The sequence below is a fragment of the Anthonomus grandis genome, chromosome 5 (genome assembly GCF_022605725.1).
Source record: "Anthonomus grandis grandis chromosome 5, icAntGran1.3, whole genome shotgun sequence".
NCBI classification, from domain to species: Eukaryota; Metazoa; Arthropoda; class Insecta; order Coleoptera; family Curculionidae; genus Anthonomus; species Anthonomus grandis.
Window position 1 is genome coordinate 33,295,067 of NC_065550.1, and position 25,579 is coordinate 33,320,645.

The 25,579-nt window shown below is 32.5% G+C and overlaps 1 protein-coding gene across 3 annotated transcripts in view; it reads right to left on the reverse strand.

Moving 5' to 3' along the window:
* The window catches only part of LOC126736876 (pyruvate dehydrogenase (acetyl-transferring) kinase, mitochondrial), a 29,203-nt gene extending 4,738 nt beyond the window's left edge, over positions 1-24,465 (reverse strand). Inside the window, exons 1-7 of one of the 3 annotated variants that reach the window (XM_050441481.1) lie at positions 24,215-24,461; positions 24,019-24,147; positions 15,375-15,513; positions 12,765-13,018; positions 12,476-12,661; positions 6,744-6,913; positions 2,718-2,942 (exon numbers count right to left, since the gene is read on the reverse strand). In XM_050441481.1, the coding sequence (XP_050297438.1) occupies positions 2,718-2,942; positions 6,744-6,913; positions 12,476-12,661; positions 12,765-13,018; positions 15,375-15,513; positions 24,019-24,118 (1,074 nt within the window). In that variant the 5' untranslated portion in view covers positions 24,119-24,147; positions 24,215-24,461. Of the gene's footprint in view, positions 1-2,717; positions 2,943-6,743; positions 6,914-12,475; positions 12,662-12,764; positions 13,019-15,374; positions 15,514-15,575; positions 15,598-24,018; positions 24,148-24,214 lie in introns of those variants that run through there. The other 2 variants (XM_050441483.1, XM_050441482.1) reach the window with 2 other exon arrangements.
* Between the last annotated feature and the right edge of the window lie 1,114 nt (positions 24,466-25,579).

Here is a 25,579-nt window from a genome sequence, read left to right on the forward strand (position 1 = left end):
GGTTACAAAGGTGTGACTTAAATCAAGCAATAAAGTTCCAGATGAGAAAAAAGTTTTTGAATCTATGGCTACAAACTAAGACAAACGACATTGGCAATTTAATTCGGAGTATGCCAAACAGATGTCTGGCTGTTAACAATGTGGACATAAATTCTATTAAAAGGGACATTTTATTTTTTATTAAGTTTTCTTCTATTTATGCTATTTTGAGTTTTCGATATTTTATTTCTTCAAATTGTTATAGAATAATAATCCCTGAGTATACTACGAATATTTTTTTTATTTCTGATAAATTAAAGTTTAGCAGTGTTTCCAAAATCAATTTTATTTAACTCCAATATTTTCCAAAGTTTAATTTTATGTTATTTTAATGTATTATTTTAGTTTTATCTCTTTCAATATTTTGACGTGTGTAGAATAATAAAAACAATGTTAATTTAGCATGAAATCAGTAACACTATATATTTAAATTCTTAAAAGATTTCTTCTCTTCTCCAATCTTAAGTGTTCGTGATTGTAGTTCGGTAAAATTGGTTGGGAACTATGAGCAAATTTAAATGCGGGATTTGCAACCTTTGCTCTTGGACTTGACTGTTAAAAACCTGAATAAAAAGGGTTCTAATACATGGATTTCCGTCATTTTTTAAAAGAAAGCTAAAGAACACCCCAAATAAACTTTTAATATAAAAACCAGGTCGATCTGAGCACTAGAACTGAAGTTGTGACTCGAGTTATTTAAAACTGCCTTTGTTCTTGGACATGATTTTCAAAAACTTAAATAAAATAGGTTCCAATATATGGATTTCCGTAATTTTTTCAAAGAAAGCTAAAGAACACCCCAAAGAAACTTTTAATATAAAAACCAGGTCGATCTGAGTACTAGAAGTGGAATTATGACTCAAGTTACTTGAAACTGCCTTTGTTCTTGGACATGATTTTCAAAAACTTGAATAAAACAGATTCCAATGCATGGATTTTCGTGATTTTTCTACTAACAGCTTAAGAACACCCCAAAGAAACTTTTAATACAAAAACCAGGCCGATCTGAGTACTAGAAGTGGAATTATGACTCAAATTACTTGAAACCGCTTTAGCTCTTGGACTTGACTGATAAAAACTTGAATAAAATGGGTTCTAATACATGGATTTTCGTAATTTTTTCAAAGAAAGCTAAATTACACCCCAAAGAAACTTTTAAAACAAAAATCAGGTCGATCTGAGCACTAGAACTGAAGTTATGACTCGAGTCATTTGAAACTGCCTTTGTTCTTGAACATGATTTTCAAAAACTTAAATAAAACAGGTTCAAATACATGGATTTTTGTGATCTTTTCAACGAAGGCTGAAAAACATTTCAAAGAAACTTTTAAAACAAAAATCAGGCCAATCTGAGCACTAGAACTGAAGTTATGACTCAAGTTACTTGAAACTGCCTTTGCACTTGAACTTGATTTTCAAAAACTTGAATAAAACAGGTTCTAATTGATGGATTTTCGTAATTTTTTCAATGAAGGCTGAAAAACATTTCAAAGAAACTTTTAAAACAAAAATCAGGCCGATCTGAGCACTATAAGTGAAGTTATGACTCAAATTACTTGAAACTGCCTTGGCGCATGGACATGAATCAGAAGCATGGACTTATAGGAAAATAAAAGTGATCCAAATGCCTGAAATAAAAAGGGAATTTAAAAGACATTGAATTACAATTTCCAATAGAAACCGTTAGCTCTAAATTGACTGCAATGGAATGGAATGAAAACTAACTTGAAATTTTTGAAAGAAATAAATAATAATTTGATATGCTTGGAAGATGTAAAAATTACTCCAAATTCCTGGAATGAAAATAGAAATACCCTAAAATACCAGGAACACATAAAAAAATTACTGAAAAACCAGGAATATGAAAGAAAAGGTAAATAGGCAGAAAAAGCAGGCCGATCTGAGCCCTAGGAAGTGAAGTTGAAACTGCCTTTGCACTTAAACTTGATTTTCAAAAACTTGAATAAAACAGGTTCTAATTGATGGATTTTCGTGATTTTTTCAATGAAAACTAAAGAACATTCCAAAGAAATTTTTAAAACAAAAATCAGGTCGATATGAGCACTAGGAACTGAAGTTATGACTCAAGTCATTTGAAACTGCCTTTGTTCTTGGACACGATTTTCAAAAACTTAAATAAAACAGGTTCCAATACGTGGATTTTCGTGATTTTTTCAACGAAAACTAAAGAACATTCCAAAGAAATTTTTAAAATAAAAATCAGGCCGATTTGAGCACTAGAAGTGAAGTTATGACTCGAGTAACTTGAAACTGCCTTTGCTCTTGGACATGACTTTTAAAAACTTGCATAAAAATTTTTTATAATGCATGGATTTTTATGATTGTTTGAATGCAAGCTAAGAAACATTCCAAAGAAACTTTTAAAACAAAAATCAGTTAGATATGCGTACTAGAAGTGAAGTTATGACTCCAATTACTTAAAACTACCTTAGCTCTTGGACATGACTTTTAAGAACTTGAATAAAAAAATTTCTAGTAAATGGGTTTTCTTAATTTGTTCAACAAAAGCTAAAAAACATCCCAAAGAAACTTTTAAAACAAAAATCAGGCCGATCCGAGCACTAGAACTAAAATGACTCAAGTTACCAGAAACTGCCTTGCCTCTCAGACATTTCGAAAACTTAAATGACACTTTACCAACCAACTCTTTCCATTACCTTCATATAAATCACCGCATCGGTTCCATAGCCCTCGCAAGACAACAACACCAAGTCCCCGTGAAAATATCGGGCATACAATCGGGATATGGGCAAACCGTACCCGTACCCGGCCAACGGTACTGTATGCGCGTCCGATTTACTCGGTTGGGGCGCGGTCGAGTACATATATTTGAATAAATGGTCCGTGGTGGAACGCGGGATGCCCCCACCTAAATCCGACATCTAAAAAAAAAACATAAAAAATTGTCTTTATTTGAAGCTAGTTTGAAGGGTGTTAGTATAGTTTCCGGCAAAGATAAACTATTTGCTTTAATGTGAGCGGCATAGGTCAAGTTTCAACAAAATTTATCCTTAAAAAGTGCCCATTTTTTTTTCAACTCCAATCTAAACACATTAATAATGTAATTATAATGAGGGAGTGCCTACCAACTAAGTAAACAAAACCAAAGTAACCTAATAAAAAAGAAACAAGAAAATTAAACTATAGGAAAAAGTTACAGGTCAACAGGTCAACAAAGGCAGTACTAAGATACATACCAAAATAAAGTAAGATTGAGTATAATAATAAGGACTAGAACAGCGGGTTATAATATTAATTCAATTCCACACTAAGTAGTTTCTCTTTAAGATTTAAAACATTTATATTAAAAATATCTATATCACAGAGTTGATTCACTTTATTGCACTTAGTTGGCGTGATTTTAAGGGGTTCTTTGTTACACTGGTTTCTTCCGGACTAGCTGTTATTACTCTTGCCGGTCTTCTCAGTTACAACTGCGTGCTATTGTACTTTGATCTCCTATACTACTTTTCTCTGTAGCATCTGGGTGCTGAGGTTGGATTAAAGGATTTTTAACTAATTTCAGGATAGGAAAGAGTAATTAGGCTTCGGGGAAAGGTTGCCATTTATCTTTGGTTGGGTATCGACTCCTAGTAGAGAAAACAAAGCCTGGGATACTAAAAGAACTGTTTTAGTCATATTTAAGTTCAGCGGCTAATATCACATTACGCCTTTCCATGGCTGGTTTTCTCTTGGTCTCAGGAGAAATTCTCCTATTAGGGAGTCGTCTACACTTCTGACTTTTTCCTTGAACTTTGAATGTTTTTTAATTATTATGTATTCTTGAATTGTATCAAGTTTGCAGTCAGAGTGCAGATCAACATGGTGCATTAGTGAACATCCGCAAACACTTATTCTGAAACACCTGAAGCTTTTTGATGTTCGTCTTCGTGGTATTCCAGAAAATGTTTGAGGCGTAAAGCAGTTTAGGACCTGTTTATAGACCATTAGTTTATTAGTCAAAGAGAGCTTACTGCTCCTGCAGAGCAAGGAGTAAAGCGCATGAATGGTTCCGTTGCATGAATTAATTTGCTTTATAATGTGCGTTTTAAAGTTATTTTTTTTTGTCGAAATATACTCCTAGGTACTTTATCTCATCTTTCCAGGGGACCAGGCGTGGGACTCTGTAAATTTTCTCTATTTAGAGAAGGAAGCGAAGAGACAAAGATCGCTTAATGCCTTGGCACTCTATAAACATTTCCTTATATAAACTTCGTTGTTGCTCGGGCATAGAGAATTCGATAATTATCTATTCTAAAAACATCAGACAATTGAGCATAGTCCAGCTGTGAATACCGGAAGAAGAAGAAAATGACATTGACAATATTGACATTTTGACTTTTTTTTTTAAATTTTAAATTTTTTATTTTAAACCAATCCAGCACAGCCCAGTCCCATTGCGCTGTATTGGTTTTAGGTGCTCTACTTTGATTCTGTAACAACAATAATGAGTTGATTATTTATTAAAAATGGCATTAAAAAGTAGTCTGGAACAATTTAAGTTTATTTCAAACATAGTTTCTTTTAAAGAAGCTAAGATATTCAAAGGCATACAATAGGTATTATAGGAAGTTAGCAGAAATAATATTATGATGTATACCCACTTTTTATCTATAATGATTTGCAATTGCAAGGTGTAATTTTACGTAGGATATTATTTACTTGAGGGAATGGATGAGTACTTACCTAGTAAAATAATTTAATTTCTCCTTTTCCTTTTACCCTAAATCACAGAATACAAATATAAATAAAAAACGAAAAACTGAAAATAAATCATGACATAACACTTGTTCTTTTCGTTGTCGCTTAAGAAAGCGAGGTCGTCTATATTCGTTCTGTAACGAAAAAGCCCGAACGGCGTTACAGAGTACGAAATACCGTAGAGATAGAGAATAAAGAGTTTATTTATCGCTATTTGCGTTACAGAGTCCCACCTCAGCGTGCCCGAAATTGCCAAATTTGGGATGTTGCGGTCATGCTTTTTTGTTATTAGAATGGCAGTCCAGTTGTTTGCTCATTTTATAATTTTATCCAGATGACTCGGCATGTACGCTAAGATCTGGACTAAATTTGCACAACTCGCAAAGACACAAGTGTCGTCCGCGAATAATGCGACTTGCGAATAGTGTGTGCTTTTTCGAATGTCCGTTTGGTATATGTTGAATAAAATTGGTGCAAGCGGGGAGCCTTGGGGAACTCTCGCTCTCATCCTGTTAAAGTTCCATTTATTCTAACAATAAATTCCCTGTCTTTCACAAATTTTTTTATAAATTTAGTGGACCTTGCGGACACCCCAAATTTCTGCAACTTATAGATCAAACCGTCACGCCACACTCTATCGAAGGCCTTTTCGATGTCGAGCGTGATCATGGCGGTAGATCCCTTCGCATTAAATGAATCCACCAGACTCTGTTGTATCCGTGCAAGCTGTAACTCAGTTGATAATCCTGTTGTAAATCCGCACTGCTCTTCCGGGATTATTTTGAGTTCATTTAGCTCCTCCCATAATCTGCTTAGTATCGACTTTTCAAATATTTTTCCCAGTGATGGCAGCAGACTAATGAGTCTGTAACTTCCGTTTTTTTTTAATGTTTTTACCCTGTTTAGGTATTACTACCACAAATGCTTTTTTCCATTCGACATTTGTTATAAATGGTTTTTATGTCCAAGAGTGTATTGTCAGGCAGTGTTTTCAGCATTTTGTTGTTTATTTCATCATTGCCTGGTGCTTTCTTATTCATTTGGTCTTTAATTACGTCTCTTATTTCTTGTAGGCTTATAATTTTGTAGTTTGGTAACGCGTTTAGTGGTAGGTTTTCGATTTGTACGTTTGATAGCTCTATTTCTCCACGTAATTCGGGATTATCTGGTATATCCTTTAGGTCAAATTGTTCTGTTAATGATCTGTTAAAAGTTTCCGCCTTATCCCAGTCCGAGTATACCAGAAGACCGTCTTGGTTTCCTATGGGCGGGAACTGTGTTTTTGTTCTCCCTCTCAGTATTTTTGAAACTTTCCAGAATTTTGATTTGTCTTCATCGCCATCGTTAAGTTCTTCTAAAAAATCTTTCATTTCTGAAGTCGAAGACTTCGTTTTTTATTCTTTTCGTAAGATTATTCGCAATTCTTTTTGCTTCTGGGTCTTTTTGCAGTCTAGCCTGTTCTACCTTTTAATTCTCATTGGGAAGACTATGGAGTGGGTGTTTGGGATTGGGATTTTAGTGGTTGCTAAATTAAACGATTCTTTAATTGCATCTGTTAATTGTTTTATTGAGGAATCTATTTCCTCAATAGAGCTTGGAGTTGGGATTGGATGATTTTCTGCAAGTATATTTTTAAACATTTCCCAGTTGGTGATAAGTTTTTCCGGATAGGGATCTTGCATAAAGGTTTGAGCTACAGTGATTAGGATTGGGGTATGATCAGAGGAACTGTTCTGTGATTTTAAGGGGTGATAGACTAGCCAAATTCACGTTAAATATTTTAGTGTTTGTAGCTCTAACGGCTACTTTGGGGACATTAAAATCTATTCTATTAATTAAATTCAGATTACTACATAGGAGTTTGATAATAATCCCTAATATCATCCACACTTTTTGGGATTAATGCAAATTTTAGTTCGCAAATAGATTATCTCTCGGGGCGACTATACTCACCCACAATCGATGAGTATACACGAAAATACCTTTATGCAAACATCTTCCTTTCCTTTTGACACCGCGACGGTTATAGGGGGGAACTCGTTGCTGGAGTTGTGATACTCCATTACGGCCCTCATCGAGTTCTTAAACAGTTCGAACAGCATGTGGTATAAATGCGACGGCACATACACTATATTCGTGAAGTCTTCTTCATCTAGAAAATGGAGGAGAATTTACAAACTCGTGTAACGATTTTATTTATTTTTAGTTTCATATGAATGCTAGTAGAAAGAAGAACAGTTTTAATTTTTTTTTATAGATCTTTGTTACTTTTATTTCTAGAAATAAAATGAAAATGTTGCGTGTCAAAATCAGATGGTCAATATTATTCCTTAAGCGTTTAAACTGTTCTCAATTATCTGCAGTTTGATGTTTTTTAAATTTGGCTTTAGCTTTATCCCGTAATCTTATTAAAACTCAAATCTCTTCAATTAACTAAGGAGCTTATTAATAGGATTAAATATAACGAAAAATATAAAATAAACTTGGGGATGTTTAGATTTATATGCAGTTCAGAAAAATAAGGTCAGGAATTAAACATGAAATAAGAACAGCAGAAATGTTATATTTAAATAAAATTGAGGACGACATTGGCAGAGATTTAAGATGCTTTGGGACATTTGTTAACAATAAAAGATGAGCTCTTCATATTACAAATAATTTTTTTAAAAATAATGTAAAATATAGAGATTCACTTCTTTCTGTCATCAAAAATAATCCAGATAGTGTTATACACGGTTAGTCTCTCAACAGTATCACTAAATATCATTGAAGATCAAGATATCTTGGAATCCATAGACAATTTAAAAGATGGCAAGGCAATAGGACCAGATGATATATTATTATTTATAATATTTAAAGGTTTAAATGAATTTCTATGTTACCCATTGTTCTGTTTAAACTAAGTCAAATTATCGTCCAATTGTGGTGTTTTCAACAAATTTGTGGTATTTACATCTTTATAAACTAATATTTCAATACATCTGAATGGTTTTTAAAAAAAATTAAATTATTATTATTTTTGTATTAATTATATAATAATTGAATGGTATTTTGGTCTCTTGGAGGTTTGGGTTTCAATAATGAGTACCAATGGTCTCTTGTATAAAGTTTTTACGATATTATTAGATAAAAACTTTGATTTAAGTTGAGTGGAAAAATGTGAATTAAATTCAATAAAGAATTGTCCCAAAATCGTGGAACACCAGAATCTGAAATAATAATTACTTAACGGTAATACAATTACAAGTTTTTTGTACTTGTAACTGAATAAAAGTCTACTGTTAGTAACTTGATATCAATAACATAAGATATACCAGATGTTGTCTATACTGACTTTCGGAAGGCTTTTGATAGGGTTGCATTTGTTATTTTATTACAGAAATGAGACAAAAAATGTGGAATACGTTATGATTTAACTGAAATTATTTAAAACATATTTTTATAGTCAGCAGCATAGTATGAACATATAGTGTTACAGATTGTACCCCTTTATAGCAACATCAGGAATAGCTCAGGGATCCACCCTTGGAACATTATTGTTTTTGCTATTTATAAATAGTATTACTTGGATTGGATATTAAATCGGCACTTTTCATATAAAAATAGACTGATATAGACAATATTGTCAAGTAGTCCTTAAAAAATAAGCTATATTTTAATATAAGCAAACTATCATTTATATTTACACAATACAGAATTCTGCTCTAACCCGAATAACACAAGCGAAAGATCTGAGAATCAAAGGTTTTACAAAAATCTAAATATTTTGAAAATTCTTGCATCGATTTTATTGATTTTAGTTTCATATGAAAGCCGATGAGTTTCTTTACTAAAAACCTCTCTCCAAGTTTCCTTGTAAATACAACCGTTTTGGAGTTATTGAGTCGTTTTTCATATGAGTGAAAAAATCCTGATACCATCAAAGGCTTTACGAAAATCTCAATATTTTAAAAACTATTGCCTCGATTTTATTGGTTTTAGTTTCATATGAAAGCCAATGAGTTTCTTTACTAAAAAGGTCCCTACAAGTTTCCTTGTAAATGCAACCGAGGACCGAAAAGGGCTGTAATAGCTACCCTTAATGTAAAAGGCTAGAAAGTTATACTAATACATACATAGTGTTTAATTAGCTTCCATTTTTTTATTATGCCGCCATTTTTGGAGATTTAATATTGAAATTAAGAATAATGTTTTTTTTTTAATTTGTTTTTGATGTATACCTCTGAAATATTAATTTTACATAAACCATATTTAAATTTATGTAAAATGTATATACCTCTTTCAGCAGTCTAATTCATATCATCATAATATTTTTATAGCAGTTACAGTGCTGATCTTTACGTATATGAAGGGTACAGGAGAAAAACGGGCTAAGTCAAAGTTTATGATTTTGGGATAAAGCAATTTTAAATTTTAAAACGCTATATAAACTAAAGTATTTTTATTCACAAAATTCTCTCTTTACCAATATGTTTCCTAACTATCTAAGATCCTTATTTCATAAACTGAAAGTATTTGAAAATAGAATTGATAGAAAAATCAACAATTCATTGGTAATTGAGGAGTGACTTTTTCTTTCAATCAAGAGCCTGTTTTTTTCCCTGAATTTTTAACAATTTTTTTACAACAACCAGCTGTATGCCTACATAAATAATATAGTGAAACAAAACTAAACTGAAAAATATTCTTCGGTATTCTGACATAAATTTGATCACAAATGTAATAAAATGGAAAATTAATAAGTCGATTAGTGTAAGAAAATACACAATATGTTTTGTGTTTACCTTGAAAGTTTCTTTATAGCAAAGACGTCCTTCATATTCCCAGTTAATTATGCAACAGATGAAGTAAAATAAATCCAGAGCTAGGGTGTTCTTTCGAAACTTTGAACTACCTTATTGGCTGAATTGGAATTTCTCTTGTAGAAAGTGTTCGGTCCACTTTTGAAAAATGTGTTGATTGTCTTCTGTAAGACGTTCCACTACAAAGGGTAAAGGTTTTCTTCTGGAAGATTGAACGAGATCACAATTCCTTCATTGTTTCAACTCTGGCTTTCTCATTAATGATTTTCATATTCTTATCATTTTCTATATAAGAATGGCCTCTAATAGGGAAAGTAACTCGAACAGAATCAAATCCAACTCTCTTATGTTTGAATCAAGGTGATTATACAGAAAATGATTCAGTAGAGAAGAAACATCATCACTACCTTTTTTGGCAATGGTTTCTGGGTATACATAAAAAACACTTCTTGAGTCGGAGAACATATAAATGGACAACTGCCGTTTGTAGTATACATCATTGGTAGGAATCTTGGGGATAGGAAAATGTTTACCAAAATCTATACAGATGAACTCTCTTACATTTGATTTACGACTTGAAAGCTTTGATTGTTTTTTAATTGAAAAAAATTATTTCGCTTCACATAAATGCAGGTCATACAATGTGGTCAGTTCTTTTATTTCAGCTATTATGTCTTCCTTAGCTCGATTTATTTTTTGTTTTTTATTTACAGACGAGTGTACAGGTATTTCATTGCTTTTTTCTTTCTCATGCTCGAGACATTTCATTTTAGCTAGGTACTTGTCACATGCGCTACATGTGTCTATTCGTGGGTAACTTAAAAAGGTATATTAAAATCTGTGGTGAAAATGGTCCTATAGTATGATACTTTGTTGCCAGGACGCACCTTTTTGAATATTTCCCAAATTTTTTTTTATATTGAGCTCTTCAGGAAAATAGTTCTTCTGAGAGTCTTTGGTACTATAATGACTGCCTCTGCCTTTAAATGATGATATATGCTCTTTAATTTTATTACGGATATCATCAGACAGTTTTACTGGTCTTTTGTAGTGTTTGCCTCTTTTATCGATTTGAGGCATGCCGGTATTTTTCAAAGAATTGAGTAAATACTCCATTCTACGTTTCGTAATGCCATGTAAAGCTATAAACTCATCTCGACAAACCTCTAATTCAGTAAGATTATTTTTATATAAATATCTTATCTTATTAAGAGCAACAACATCTCTTAAACGAGCATCGTCTTCATCTAGCCGAGGTCGTATCCACATAAATAGGAATTTTGTATATCAGTGGAATCTTTTTGGAGCCCTGTAAACGCTTGCAATCGTATTCTTTACCAATCTTCCATGTTTGGGCCTCTTTTTCGTAGAAGACACCATCTGCACACTTTTACAATCAGTTAAGTCACTGTCCATGCTAGAACAACTGATAAATCGACACGAAAACATTTAAAATGGCGACCGCAACGCTACTAAATAGACATGGACTTATCATGTTATTCCGCTGAACATGATAATTTTCAATTTATTAACTCCTGACTTATCGTGTTCTTCCCGTGGGAGGTTTTTTTAGAACAAAATTTGGCAAATTTTCTATCAGATGATGTCAATATCTCAATTTTGCTAAAAATTGACTTAGCCCGTTTTTCTCCTGTACCCTTCATATAATATATACCATCAAGATTTAAAGAAAATGTAAAGATTTAAGAAAATGAAATTTAAAAAAATCCTATATTTTCATAAATTAAAAACTAGTGAAAATGCATTTATTATTTTGTGATCCAGTTTATATTTTTGTCGATTAACCATTTATTTACTCTCATTTTAATATTTTTGTAATGTTTATTTTTAGTATGATTATTTTCAGGAATTGTATAAAATAGACATTTTAAAAGTTTTATGTTTTAAATGAAAATTTTACATTATAAATTATTCTAGAATTAAATTGGTAAAATTGATACATTAACCTTATTTCTTGAAAAATGTGTACGTACTAGCATAATACAAAATATGTATAATTGGCTTATTTTTAAACCATTAGTATCTGATGAATATAATTAAGTTTTCTTAATATTATTTTTTTAATAAACTGATTTTAATAGTTTAAATTTTTAGTTTTCTAATTTCAATTAAGTTATATGAACAAATGCCATAGGTAATTATTACTTTCACATTGAATTCTATTATATATCATTTTCAGATTTTAATATATGACAGTCATTGCAAAAAAACAGGATATATTAATATTTTTTTACAACGTAAACAAGATTTGTTTACCTCGTACTGAAAAGCACAACGTAAAAAAAGGTAAATAAAATTATGACTTTTAACACCCTGTTTTTTTCTTAAATGATTAACACCTCGCTAACTTATATTTCGGTCAATGATCATTACTATATCAGTCAATGGTTATCCCATTGTTAATGAAACACCTTTGTATATGCAACAAGCAAAAAAAATTTAAATGGTTTCCTGACATAACGCTGATGATCGTCTTGCTGTTAGTTCGGATCGCGTCCACTCTCATATATGACGCAAAATTGTTCCGCAAAAGTTCATTTAAAGGTTTGTCTTACAACCTTTAGTAAGTATTCTGTATAGTACAAAAATCTAAATATTTTGAAAACTCCTGAACCGATTTCATATCAAAGACGACGAGTGTCTTCACCAAAAAGTTGATGTTATTAAGCAGTCCTTCAAAGTCCTAAGAATAAAAACACTCCCACGTAAAAAATCTATAAAACACGGTTATTAAAAGACCCCCAAAAAAAAAACCGAAAATTAAATTAACTTGGCACGGAACAAACGACCTACAGAGTCAAATAGTTTTGGCTGTTTCCACGGCTTAAGCGAACCGAGGAGAACATCCGTAATTTCGCTATACAACGTTTTTATTTAGGAGGAACTCTTACCGTTATTTTTGGCCTCGTTTATAATAAGATCCGGGGAGGCCAAATAGTACTGATCACAGAGAAATCTGGCGTTTTCAAAAGCGTCCCTTATCACACTGACCACGTCACACTGGGTGTCGATACAACCGATATATTTACTTCGGTTCGGTCCCGGGGCGTTTTCCAACTGTCCCCCGAATATTAACGCTAAAAAATAAGGCTAAAGAATTGGGTTACTGTAATATCCCACCGGGATAGTGCAGTGGTACAAAAAATGGGACTTTTAACAAAAAATACCAAGGGGACTCACTGTGTTGATTAATAAGCATCCTAATCGATATCCTGGACATGTAAAACCGATCCAGGAAATACTGAATACTGTGTTCCGTGTGGGTGTCCACGTCGTGGGACTCTTTCAGCTCCAGGACGCCCTGGGCCATCGTTTCCACCACGTCCGAGTGCCTGTTACGGATCTTCACCAGTTCACTGCAGAAAATCTCCAAAGTTTCCGGATTCGGGTCTTTTTTTTCAAACTCGAGGATTTCTTGGAAGCTCCGTATGTACCTAAGGACCGGAAATACTTCAAATTACAATAATATAAGAATTCTAGGCTCCTTCGACTTCAACTCTTTATAGAAGTTATTTAGTTTGAATTTGGCGCCTCGCTGTGACGTTATATTGCCTATTATAGGTTGTTTTTATGACACTAGAGGGGGGCAGAAATACTCAGTTAATTCCTTTTTTATTTTAATAGATCCGCTATCGCTTGTTGGCTATATAATATAAGAAAGAATAATTGGTTCTTTATATGCTTTTTGATGCATTATGTATAACACTATCTCACTACATAATAAAAGTTAATTTTCTAGCTTATTAACACCATCTGTTTGACCAGGTGTTTATAGCATGATTTCATGCGCCAACTATACGAGTCTAGCGCGGAAATATGAGAAAAACGATTAGGAGTCCTTAATGTTTGTTTTATCGGGAATAAAATATAAATTTGTACTCATTCTGTACTCTTGTGTTTATTTAGAAAGTATTTGTATATAAAAATGTGATTTTATGGATACTAGGCACTTTAGGTTCAACATTTAGAGAAATAAGCAGGAAATGGGGAAAATCCCAATGATTTTATTATTCAATCAGTTCAACTTCTTAATAAAAAAATTGATATTTGTGATTTTGTGGAATCCAAGCAATTCAGGTCCACAATTCAATTTTCCTCCAGATGCCTGGAAGAAAATCATTATTTTATTTATTCCAGGCAGTTGATAATTAATTGGATTCAACTGCCTGGAAGAAAAATGTGATTTTATGGATACAAGGCACTTTAGGTTCAACATTTAGAGAAATAAGCAAAAAATGAGGAAAATCCTAATGATTTTACAATTCAATCAGTTTAACTTCTTAATAAAAAATTGGGTATTTGTGATTATGTGGAATCCAAGCAGTTCAGGTTCAGAATTCAATTTTTCTCCAACTGCCTGGAAGAAAAACATTATTTTATTTATTCCAGGCAGTTGATAATTAATTGGATTCAACTGCTTGGAAGAAAAATGTAATTTTATGGATACCAGGCACTTAAGGTTCAACATTTAGAGAAATAAGCAGGAAATGGGGAAAATCCCAATGATTTTATGATTCAATCAGCTCAACTTCTTAATAAAAAATTTGATATTTGTGATTTTGTGGAATCCAGGCAATTCAGGTCCACAATTCAATTTTTCTCCAAGTGCCTGGAAGGAAATCATTATTTTATTTACTCCAGGCAGTTGATAATTAATTGGATTCAATTGCCTGGAAGAAAAATGTGATTTTATGGATACCAGGCACTTTAGATTCAACATTTAAAGAAATATGCAGGAAATGTGAAAAATCCCAATGATTTTATTATTCAATCAGTTCAACTTCTTAATAAAAAATTGGATATTTGTGATTTTGTCGAAATCCACGCACCTCAGGTCAACAATTCAACTTTTCTCCAACTGCCTGGAAGAAAATCATTATTTTATTTATTCCAGGCAGTTGAGAATTAAGTGGATTCAACTGCCTGGAAGAAAAATGTGATTTTATGGATACCAGGCACTTTAGGTTCAACATTTAGAGAAATAAGCAAAAAATTAGGAAAATCCTAATGATTTTACGATTCAATCAGTTCAACTTCTTAATAAAAAAATTGATATTTGTGATTTTGTGGAATCCAGGCAATTCAGGTCCACAATTCAATTTTTCTCCAAGTGCCTGGAAGAAAAACATTATTTTATTTATTCCAGGCAGTTGAGAATTAAGTGGATTCAACTGCCTGGAAGGAAAATGTGATTTCATGGATACCAGGCAGTTTAGATTCAACATTTAGAGAAATAAGCAGGAAATGAGGAAAATCCCAATTCAGGTTCAGAATTCAATTTTGTCTCCAACTGCCTGGAAGAAAATCATTATTTTATTTATTCCAGGCAGTTAATAATTAATTGGATTCAACTGCCTGGAAGGAAAATGTGATCGCACTACATAATAAAAGTTAATTTTCTAGCTTATTAACACCATCTGTTTGACCAGGTGTTTATAGCATGATTTCATGCGCCAACTATACGAGTCTAGCGTGGAAATATGAGAAAAACGATTAGGAGTCCTTAATGTTTGTTTTATCGGGAATAAAATATAAATTTGCAACATTGAATTCCTGTTATGTACTCTCTTGTGTTTGTTTAGCAAGTAATTGCAAAAGTACTTCATTCAAGGTTACATCTAATCCCACACATTACACAGCGTAACAAATTATTATTTATAATTTTTTTAATTTCCTTAGTAATAATTTTTATGCACGCCGCAACGTGACCGGATAAAACTAATTAAATTTTAAAATAGAATTTAATTTTATTTAATGTTTTTTTCTTGTTTAAATTGAAAACATGCTCACCAATCGTTTACGGCGATTACGGAGGGCATCCGTAAAAGGTTCTCTGGTAACAGGGAGATTTCCTTCATAATGTTGGCCAACCTTACGGGCAGTTCCTTGCGTAGGAATATAAAAGATTTTACTTCTGAGGCATTCAGTCCTAAAAAAAAATTAAGTTTAGTTATTTATTTATTTATGCCAAAAAGTACTAGTAACTCTTACACAAGTCAAAATACAGTAGACACTCGATAGTGTGAATATCGGATAGCGGAAACCTCGCATAACGGAAACAGCACTATTTTATACATTGACCACCGTATACCGTGAACAAACGATCTCCCGTTAATGGAAACAAATGTAATTGGATCGATAGTTCGCCAGTAACGTAGGCAAAAGCAGCCGGTGCTTCCCCGATATGCTGTTTTTGGCGTTCTTCGAATCGATAGGGGCCGTGAATCTATTGTGTGTTAAGCAAGGCAGGTTGTTATCGTTTGTTTAGGTTGTCTGTTAGTGTGGTTTTGAAGTTTAGTGGTTATAAAGTTTAGTGATTTTTATTAGTGTGACTTAAATTGTGTTGGTGAGATCGTTTATAAATTAAACAAAACTTCGCTTAAAAAACCAAAGTGTTTCAAAAATCTCTTGTAATTCAGACTTAAATAATGGTCAAGGTGTTACATATTTAGCGAAAAAGTATGGTGTGGCAAAATCTACAATTTGCAAAATAAAAAAGAAAAAGGAACTGATTTCTAGTGCTGTTAGAAACACGTATGTTGGACCAGGTAAAAGACAAACCCTAAAGGGTTCCCAGTTTCCAAGAATGGAAAAAAGACTGTACAGTAGGGTGGAGCGAATTTTCGATTTCTGGAATTTTAATTACCCTGTATGCTTAATAGGTGCCTATTGTAGTCGTTAGTAAGCCAAAAAAGAACTTAACGTCAGAAAACAACTTCTTCGGCTGCCAAAAGTGCCTTAAAATTTCGGAAATTATGTTTTTTATTAATTTAGCGAATTTTTTATTTCTTAAAATTTAACCACCCTGTATGTTTAAAAGGTGCCTATTGTACTCTCAAGTGAGCCAAAAAAAACTAAACGTCCAAAAACAATATCTTCGGCTGCCGAAACCTCCTCAAAATTTCGATAATTAAAGATAGAATCCCATCTATCTTTAATTATCAGAGGGAGCCATTGGTAAGACCCTTGAATCGTGTGAAAATTTACCAGTCGTACAGTTTAAGAAAATTGAAACAATTTTACCATTAGTTGATCTAGAAACCGTAAGTACCGATGCAAAGTATTTATATGAGATGTGTCAAGGAATCTCTACTGGAGTTTTAAAAGACGATTGGGCTCTAAAAGCGCCAGGGAAAATGTCACACTCTAGATGGCTTACCACAGCCAATAGAGTCCTAAGGTTATATGTTGCTACCAATGAGCCCTCTCAAAACCTTAAAATGTTAACAGAGTTTATAGTAAAAGTGTATGCCGTATGCTGGTTTCAAATTAAATGCCATTGGTCTTGTAAGGATGGTGCTAGGCACTTGTTTAGCATTATAAATAAATCTCGTTACCTCCCTGAAGAAATAAAAAAGGTATTGATCCCGTAATTGAGAGAAATGGATTTTTTGCGCACCCAGAAAATATTTTATTAGCCATGTTAGGAGATGATTGAAAACATATTCGAGAGTTAGCTTTAAGAAGGATTTTAAAATGCAGATCAACCGCAAAAACCGAGGATGTTAGAATATTTCGCGTGAATAAATTGAATTTTGATTGTCAAGATTATGTCGACTTAATTGACTAGCAAAATGTTGTTATAAGCGAGCCCCCATTAACAATGGAAATTTAGAACGAAGAACTAACTAACATGATTTCTTTGGTTTCTGATGAAATAGGGTTATTAAAATTCCCTTGTCATTCATAGGCAGTTGAACGAGCAGTCAAGTTAGTTACTGAAGCCTCTATGGCGGTTTATGGCCCTGAAGCACGAGACGGATTTATTAGAGCTCGTATTGAATCAAGACAAATATTGCCGCAATTTGATACTAAAAAGTAATTCTTAGCAGTTCTAGAACAGAAAAAATAAAAAAAAATATTCTAAGGGTGGGAGGGTAGGGTGGAACTCGAGATGCAGCCACCTCCACGTTGCACCATTCATCCACGTGGTGAGTTCTAGGTAGTTTTTCATGAAAAACTAGCTGAGAGCTGCATGTTTGGCTTTTTTTGCAGTTTTAAAGATTTTTTTAATTTTAAAATTTTTAAAGTCACGGATTTTTTTGGGTAAATAAGAACCCCGAAAGGCATCTTTGGCACACCCAGGCATATTCGTTTTCGAAAATTAGTTATTTTGGTCCAGTTTTCGCTCCACCCTACTGTACAAGTGGTTTCTTGACCAACGGAATAAACATTTAATGGTAAGTGGCGACATGATTAAAGAAAAAGCAAAATCCATTTATTCACAGCTCAATGAAAGGGATAAATCATTTACCGCTGGTGAGGGATGGTTACAAAGATTCAAAAAAAGATTTGGAATTCGTTTTTTAAAAACTTCTGGGGAAAAACTGTCATCTCAACCAGAGCTTGTAGACCCATTTAAAATGGCTTAAAAAAAATAAAATAGCAGAGCTTGGAATCTCATTGGATCGAGTTTACAATGCTGATGAGAGAGGACTTTACTGGAAATTATTACCAGAAAAAACATTTGTCTTGTCAACAGAAAAAACAGCTCCTGGTACAAAATTGGAGAAACAAAGAATAACATTTTTGGCTTGCACTAATGCTACTGGGCTCCATAAAATTAAACCATTGGTGATTAGTAAAGCGGCAAAACCAAGATCGTTTAAAAATTTCGAGTGTCCTGTTGACTATGAACATTCTAAATCAGCTTGGATGACTGCCACAATTTTTAAAAAATGGTTTCATTATTCGTTTGTACCGCAGATAAGTTTTCCTTATCTATAGTTTTGTTTTATGATTAGTACAACCATATTAATTTTTTTGAAGGTTCTTAAAAAATAAAGGTCTGCCATTGAAAGCTCTACTTCTTCTGGATAATGCACCATCACATCCAACCGAAGAAGAATTAAAAAGTGAAGATGGACAAATTATAACCATGTACCTGCCACCTAATGTCACCCCACTCATACACTGCCTATGGATCAAAATGTTGTATGTACAGAAAAGGTCTTCTATCATCCATAGTGGCCAACAATACGAATGTCATTGATGCCCTAAAAAACCTGACAATAAAAGATGCAGTGATCAATTTAATGTCTGCTTGGAATTATCTTGATTCTCAAGTTATCAAAAAATGCTGGAAAAACATTTTAAATGTGGTGCCCTCTACACATGATGTAGACAGTGATGATGAAAATGTACCTCTTTCTCTCCTAAAACACCAATGGGACAGCACTGCTCAGAAACCCATATCTGAATCTCTTGGTCTTTTACATACATTGACACCTCAGGTAAATTTTGTCATTTTATATTTGAATATTAAGTCTTAATTTGGATTACAATTTTTTTTTAGGGAACTTTTGAAGATTCTGACATTGTAGAGTGGAATCAGTGTGACAGAGGATGACATTGAAGAATGTCAATCGGATGAAGCAGAAGTATTAAATGAGGTTGAGCAGGAACCCTCAAATAAAATTTCATTAGATAAGGCAATTAATGCCTTTAATATAGCGATTCTGTGGGCAGCAGACGAAAATGAAACGTTGTAGTCTTAAAAAAAATAAGAGAGAAAGCTGTGATGTTAAAAGTAAAACAACCTAAAAAACAAACAAAAATTTCAGACTTCTTTAAGAAAAACTAATTTCTTAAAGTTTAAAATTTGTTGTATCTTTGGTTTGTTGTGTCGTATCTTTTGGTAATTATAAATGTTTAGTACCCATAAAGTGTAACCTTCGTTAACGTGAATAAATCGATAATGTGAACAGCCTTTGTTTTTTTGAGTTCACGGTATTGAGTGTCTACTGTATAGAGGAAAAGAAAAGTATTTCAATTTAAATTACAATAATAAAACTTATTTAGCAAACACTAAGTAAAACTTTAGCAACTCTAACAGAAAATAAAAAGAAGAAATTCCTCAAGTGATTAATTAAGATGTCTTTATTTTAATTTTTTTATAAAGTGCAAAACTGAGGCTAGGGAGACATCATTTTACTCATTAGTAAGAAACAGCAGTTCTTAAACTAGACGATAAAAAGGGGGAATTAAGGAGTTAAAATGGCTGACTAAACATTTTCCTTATCATAGAATAGGCACACTAAAGTAAATGCTCATGATAGAGTGAGAATTTTCAAATTCCCTAAAAAGGCGTTTACAACACTGTATTATAGCACAAATGAGCAATCACCCTGCAACCCTCAGTGTTTCCATTGAGAAATACCTTGACAAATTACTGATAAGGAATATAACAATTTGAATAATAACTCTTCAAGACGAGTGAGTACAATCCAGGTCAAACCTCCATTAAAAGTGATGATTTATTTAAAATTTTTTATTCAAACATTGCACATCATGTAATAAGTCATATTGCAGTCCACCAGAGAGATTATATAAATGACATAAAAAAGCCTGCAGATTTGTTTTTATTTAGGGAGGTCACTTTTGTTTAAGTTCCATATATTTTGTCCAATTTAAAAAATAAGAATTCCTATGTTGTTTTTGATCTCAATGTCTCAGGATCTTATCATTATACCATTGATTAAATTAATTAATTTCCATATAAAAGAAAAGATACTTCCATGCTCTGTTAAAGAAAGCATTTGCACAAACTTGCCTAAAAATCATAGGCCAGTCATAAAATAAAAATCATAATGCGGTTTATTGAGCATTTTAACCAAAGTAACTATTTTACAGATTGCCAGTTTGGTTACACTACTCAAAATGTTATGCCATTTATTCTTGATTTATTTTTCTGTGACTTAAGCAAGGCCTTTGACTGTGTCTCCCATTATATCCTCCTACACAAACTTTTTTATTGATGCAAGTCTTTCATTAGTGACATCATACATGTCAAGCAGTTAGGGTTGATGGCGTTAAAAATTGTTCAATCAACTCTTTCGGTTTACTATGGACATTAAAAAATAAATCATTGATAGGCTTGGTTTCTTTAGCATAAAAGTTCAGTCACATAGCTTGGGATTGATTACTTAACTAATTAATAAAATTATTCAATCATTCGAATCATCTTTTTAGCTCCAATTTCCTTATCTACTTCGGTAAGTGCAAACAGTTTCAGAAGTAACTAAGTTAAGTATACAAAAAGATTAGAATGTATATAAAATGAGAATAACACCAGCCTGTTTATATTGAACTTTGATCCTCATAATTTGTGTTAACATGATTCACGTTAATCTAGGGTTAAGCATGTGACGGTTGTTTTTGAAAGTTTACAAATAAATGATAAAGTAACCTATATACTTAAGTGCTTAATTTGTTTTCTTGATTCTACTGATTATAGTTAAATTAAAAGTAGCAGATTGGGTTTTGATGTTTGTTAGGGTAAAGCGTCAAGGACAATTATAATAGTTTACAGGTAAATACAAATATTGTTAATAAGATAATATGTAGCACTTTTAAGATAAGCTGTTTATACAAATTAAAATGACCTTATACTAAAGTGTCTACAAATCTGTTCCGGATTCAAATTCAATGTTTTATTGTCCAACAGGAAACAAATAAGGCAATTACTAAAGTATTCATACTAATAGTAGGTAGTACATTAAATATTTAAATAACTAATAAACTCTATTTGAAAAATAGATATATCTTTATAAAATTATTCGAATTGATCAACATCAAACCATAACTGAATATTATTGTACCAATCTACATATGGGTTCTTTCTGGTGGCATAAATGCTAAAATAAATCATTCTTATCTTCTTGTATGAATGTAGGGAACAGCAAAATTCAAAGCTTATATAAGAGATCTGAAGCATTTATCTGATTGAAAGAACTCGTCCATTATCTCAAAGAGACCTACGTAACTAGAGAAAAAAATGAAAACTCCAAGTCTCAGTCTCAAAATGTCTTTTTAATTAATCAAGTGGTGACATGTTTCGCTAATACAGCATCATCAGACCTTATAGCTAGACGACCTGCTAAGTACATGGTCATGTACATGGTCATGGTACATGTCACCACTTGATTAATTAAAAAGACATTTTGAGACTGAGACTTGGAGTTTTCATTTTTTTCTCTATTTATCTGATTGTTGAATATTTTGAATAAAAATAGTTAACTTCCACAAACAGGAGATTAATAACAGCAATAACTACTGACTAAATTCCCTCCTCAGGATATATGCCATCCATCATAAAACTGACGTATAGGTAGAGCTTTCGTTGATCTAATTTCAGTCTGTATATGCACTGCATAATTAAGAAACCACAGTAAATATGCATACAGTAGGATTAACCTTTATATCAGCACTTTGCAAGTGTGATACTATTTATTATGTAACCAAAGAGCAAGAAATTTACTTGATCTTCTTACATTTCTGAAGATTAAGTGGGAGTCTAATGTGAGATTCACACCATTTATAAACCTTATCTGTTTGCAGCTGCATGCAGTCTTGATGATTCAAATTCGAAACATGCTTTATTATTTTAAATACATGGTATTGGTTGATAAAGTTTTAGGTAATATAAACTAGGAATGTAAATCTCTACATTACTAATTCTTAATAAGCTGAAAAACCTTTAGGTAATCTGCAAACAGTTCAATTTTTTCAGACAATTAACAATCCAGATAATTCAAATGCCTGGAAGAGAATGATTATTTTATTTATTCCAGGCAGTTGATAATTAATTGGATTTAACTGCCTGGAAGAAAAATGTGATTTCATGGATACCAAGCACTTAAGGTTCAACATTTAGAGAAATAAGCAAAAAATGAGGAAAATCCCAATGATTTTATGATTCAATCAGCTCAACTTTTTAATAAAAAATTTGATATTTGTAATTTTGTGGAGTCCAGGCAGTTCAGGTTCAAAATTCAATTTTTCTCCAACTGCCTGGAAGAAAATCATTATTTTCTTTATTCCAGGCAATTGAGAATTAAGTGGATTCAACTGCCTGGAAGAAAAATGTGATTTCATGAATACCAGGCCGTTTAGATTCAACATTTAGAGAAATAAGCAGGAAAAAAGGAAGATCCTAATGATTTTACAATTCAATCAGTTCAACTTCTTAATAAAAAAATTGATCCTAAAACAAAGGTAAGGACACAAAGTCACTGTCTCATCAAATCCATATAATTTCTTAAAAAAGCTCAAAAGCTACAAGTGTTTCGCTCCCGTCGGAGCATCATCAGGCCTAAAAAATACATTAAGATATTTTTCAAAAAGAACGCTTATAAAACTCATTACCTAGACCTACACAGATCACATCCAGGCAGTTCAGGTCCACAATTCAATTTTTCTCCAAGTGCCTGGACGAAAATCATTATTTTATTTATTCCAGGCAGTTGAGAATTAAGTGGATTCAACTGCCTGGAATAAAAATGTGATTTCATGGACACCCGGCACTTTAGGTCTACAATTTAGGAAAATCTCAATGGATTTGTTGTGGTGATTTTAAATTTCAATCAGATCAACTGCTAAACAGAGAATTATAACTTGACTACTGGAACTCTTCATTTTTATAGTAGAAGTTTATCCCCAAGATAATAGAGGAATTCTTGTTAAAAAATTGAAAAAATTAGAAGTTACATAGCACCACATGAGGCAATATAGATAGATGATCTGAACCTATTGAACTCCACAAATTGCAGTCTATACCTATGCAGTCTATAGGTATAATAAGTAGGAAATGCTACTACATGTCTATGAAAGCTCATTTTATCAAGTTTTTTAAAAATAATTCCATAGTCCAACTTATCGAAGGCCTTAGCAACATCTGTGTAGATAACATCAAGTTGATATTAGCAATTTATAACCTCACATAGGTTTTGGAGAAATGACGTTAAAATAGTGACTGTTGATCCACACTGACAAGAGCATTGGTATAAATGCAGGTCTTAAAGACCCTAGAAAAGGTGGACAAAATGGAGATCCACCATATTCATGACTTGTTTCCTCCTGACATTGGAAAAAGTACTTGTGTAGTGACAAATTAAAAACACACAATTTGGATTCAGATCGTGTAGATCTACTGTGTTAAACCTCCTTCAAAAATCTCACTGGAGAAAGGTTATCGGGGATACAATATACACTGACTTCTCCAAGGCATTTGATAGAGTTCCAAGATGACATAACATGTTGCTTCATCAGCTTAAGCTGTTATCAATGTTAAATAAATAAATTACTACAGATTCTAGATGTGTTTCTTTTTTGTTGAATAAATTATCAAAATTTGTTGGAATATCATGATTACTAACATATTTTCTGTTTGATTCTCGCTATGTAATTTTTTATATAAAAATTTTAGAAACTTATCCAATATAAAAATACTCATTTTACATTCAAAGGTACTCCAAGTTGGTAATACAATTGCGATTCCAATAAATTTTATGAAATATTCATTACTGTTACAAAAGGTATTGCAAAACAAACAATAGAACTTTAATGTATGCAATTAACGTTAGCACAGGCATTGATTCATGAAATAAAAACCGTTCAAAGGTCACCCTTTTGATTTAATTAAAAATAAACTTACCGAAATCAATAAACTTCTTAATAGATAAAGGTGATGGATTAAACTGGGAGTAGAAGTCGAGCATTTTGGATATGGTATGTAGCCGGGACATTAACCGCATCTTGCCGATTGCTATTGCTACGTAGAATCCTAAAGAGGGCAAACCAACAAAACGCCGTATAAATAAACAATAGGAAAAAACGGCATTTCGCCTTACGAAATATTCAACTGGATGTTAACATAAACACAAACTGACGTACGAAAACCACGATATGCATTTCAACAACAAAACAAAATAACACAGACCCCTGACCGATACGATTAGGTGAATCCGATAAATAACGCGGAGATAACGTTGTTATAAGTGCTAAACGGCAATCTGTGTTGGTACATAACAAAGTATTAAAAACTATAATATAAAAATTCAAAACATACGAGCGTTATGTATGAAAGAGGAAACGTGTGACCTTGACGCGTGACGTCCGTAACCTTTGCGCCCTCCTCTAAAATGTCAAAGATCAGCTGTGTTTGACGGCACGGAATGTGGCAACGTCGGTACTGTTGGAAGTTTTTTTATTAGGGCTACAAGTCGTTATAACCTAGAAATCTTCTTAAGAATTTATTTAATAAATATATTGACTTATGGAGTCTTTTTTTGTATTCTTTGCATACAACACAAATATAATAGTTCTTTGCCTCACTGTTTATTAATAAAACATTTAATTTATAATGGCAGATGTCTATAGGCAACCCACTCGGTACCAACATATGTTTCCTGTCAATGAACTTAAGCCTACTATAGGTAATAACGGCCGTAACCAATAGCTGGATAATCGTTTATATTGTAATAACGGGCAAAAGGGCTCATATTAGAAGGGTCATTTGAGTAAGGGCTAAAGTTTTGATCAATCAGCTGTTTTAATTTTAGACAGCTACCCCAAAAAACTTCTATAGTCGTTCTATAGACATATAATATAGCGTAAGAGTGTAAATTTATGTTGTCAATTTAAAACAAAAACTGTAAATGGGTGTTTTTTTCCACGGAAAACATTCTGGTCTTTATATTAATGAAAACAGCAAAATCGGGTGGAAAAACATATTTATGGATATTTCTTTAGGCGAATAACGAATATATCCGAATAGCTCAGTTTTCATTTATTAATTAACGTGGTTTTAATTTGGCGCCATCAATTTTGAAAAAATAACAAATTTCTAGTGTTTGTCTATAGGCAACCCACAACGCACCACCACGGTTCCCTTAGTAAAATTTGGGCCTACTATAGGTGATTATGGCCGGAGTCAATAATTTCGGTGCTACGATTAAATGTTAATTAAAAGCATGGTTTTCTTTTGATTGTCAACGATTTTTGTATCTAAAATTGATATTTATGTTAAAAAAATAATAAATAGCTGATTTTTTTGACTTTTTTAAAATTTGATTTTTTTTTTAATTTTTCAATCATTTTGTAAGAAATTTCAGTTTTTTTATGTAATTATGCTCAGGACATCACATAATGTTGTTATTTTTGTATTGGCTTATCATGTCGATAAGTTGTCAAAAATTCACATTTATTTTCGCAAT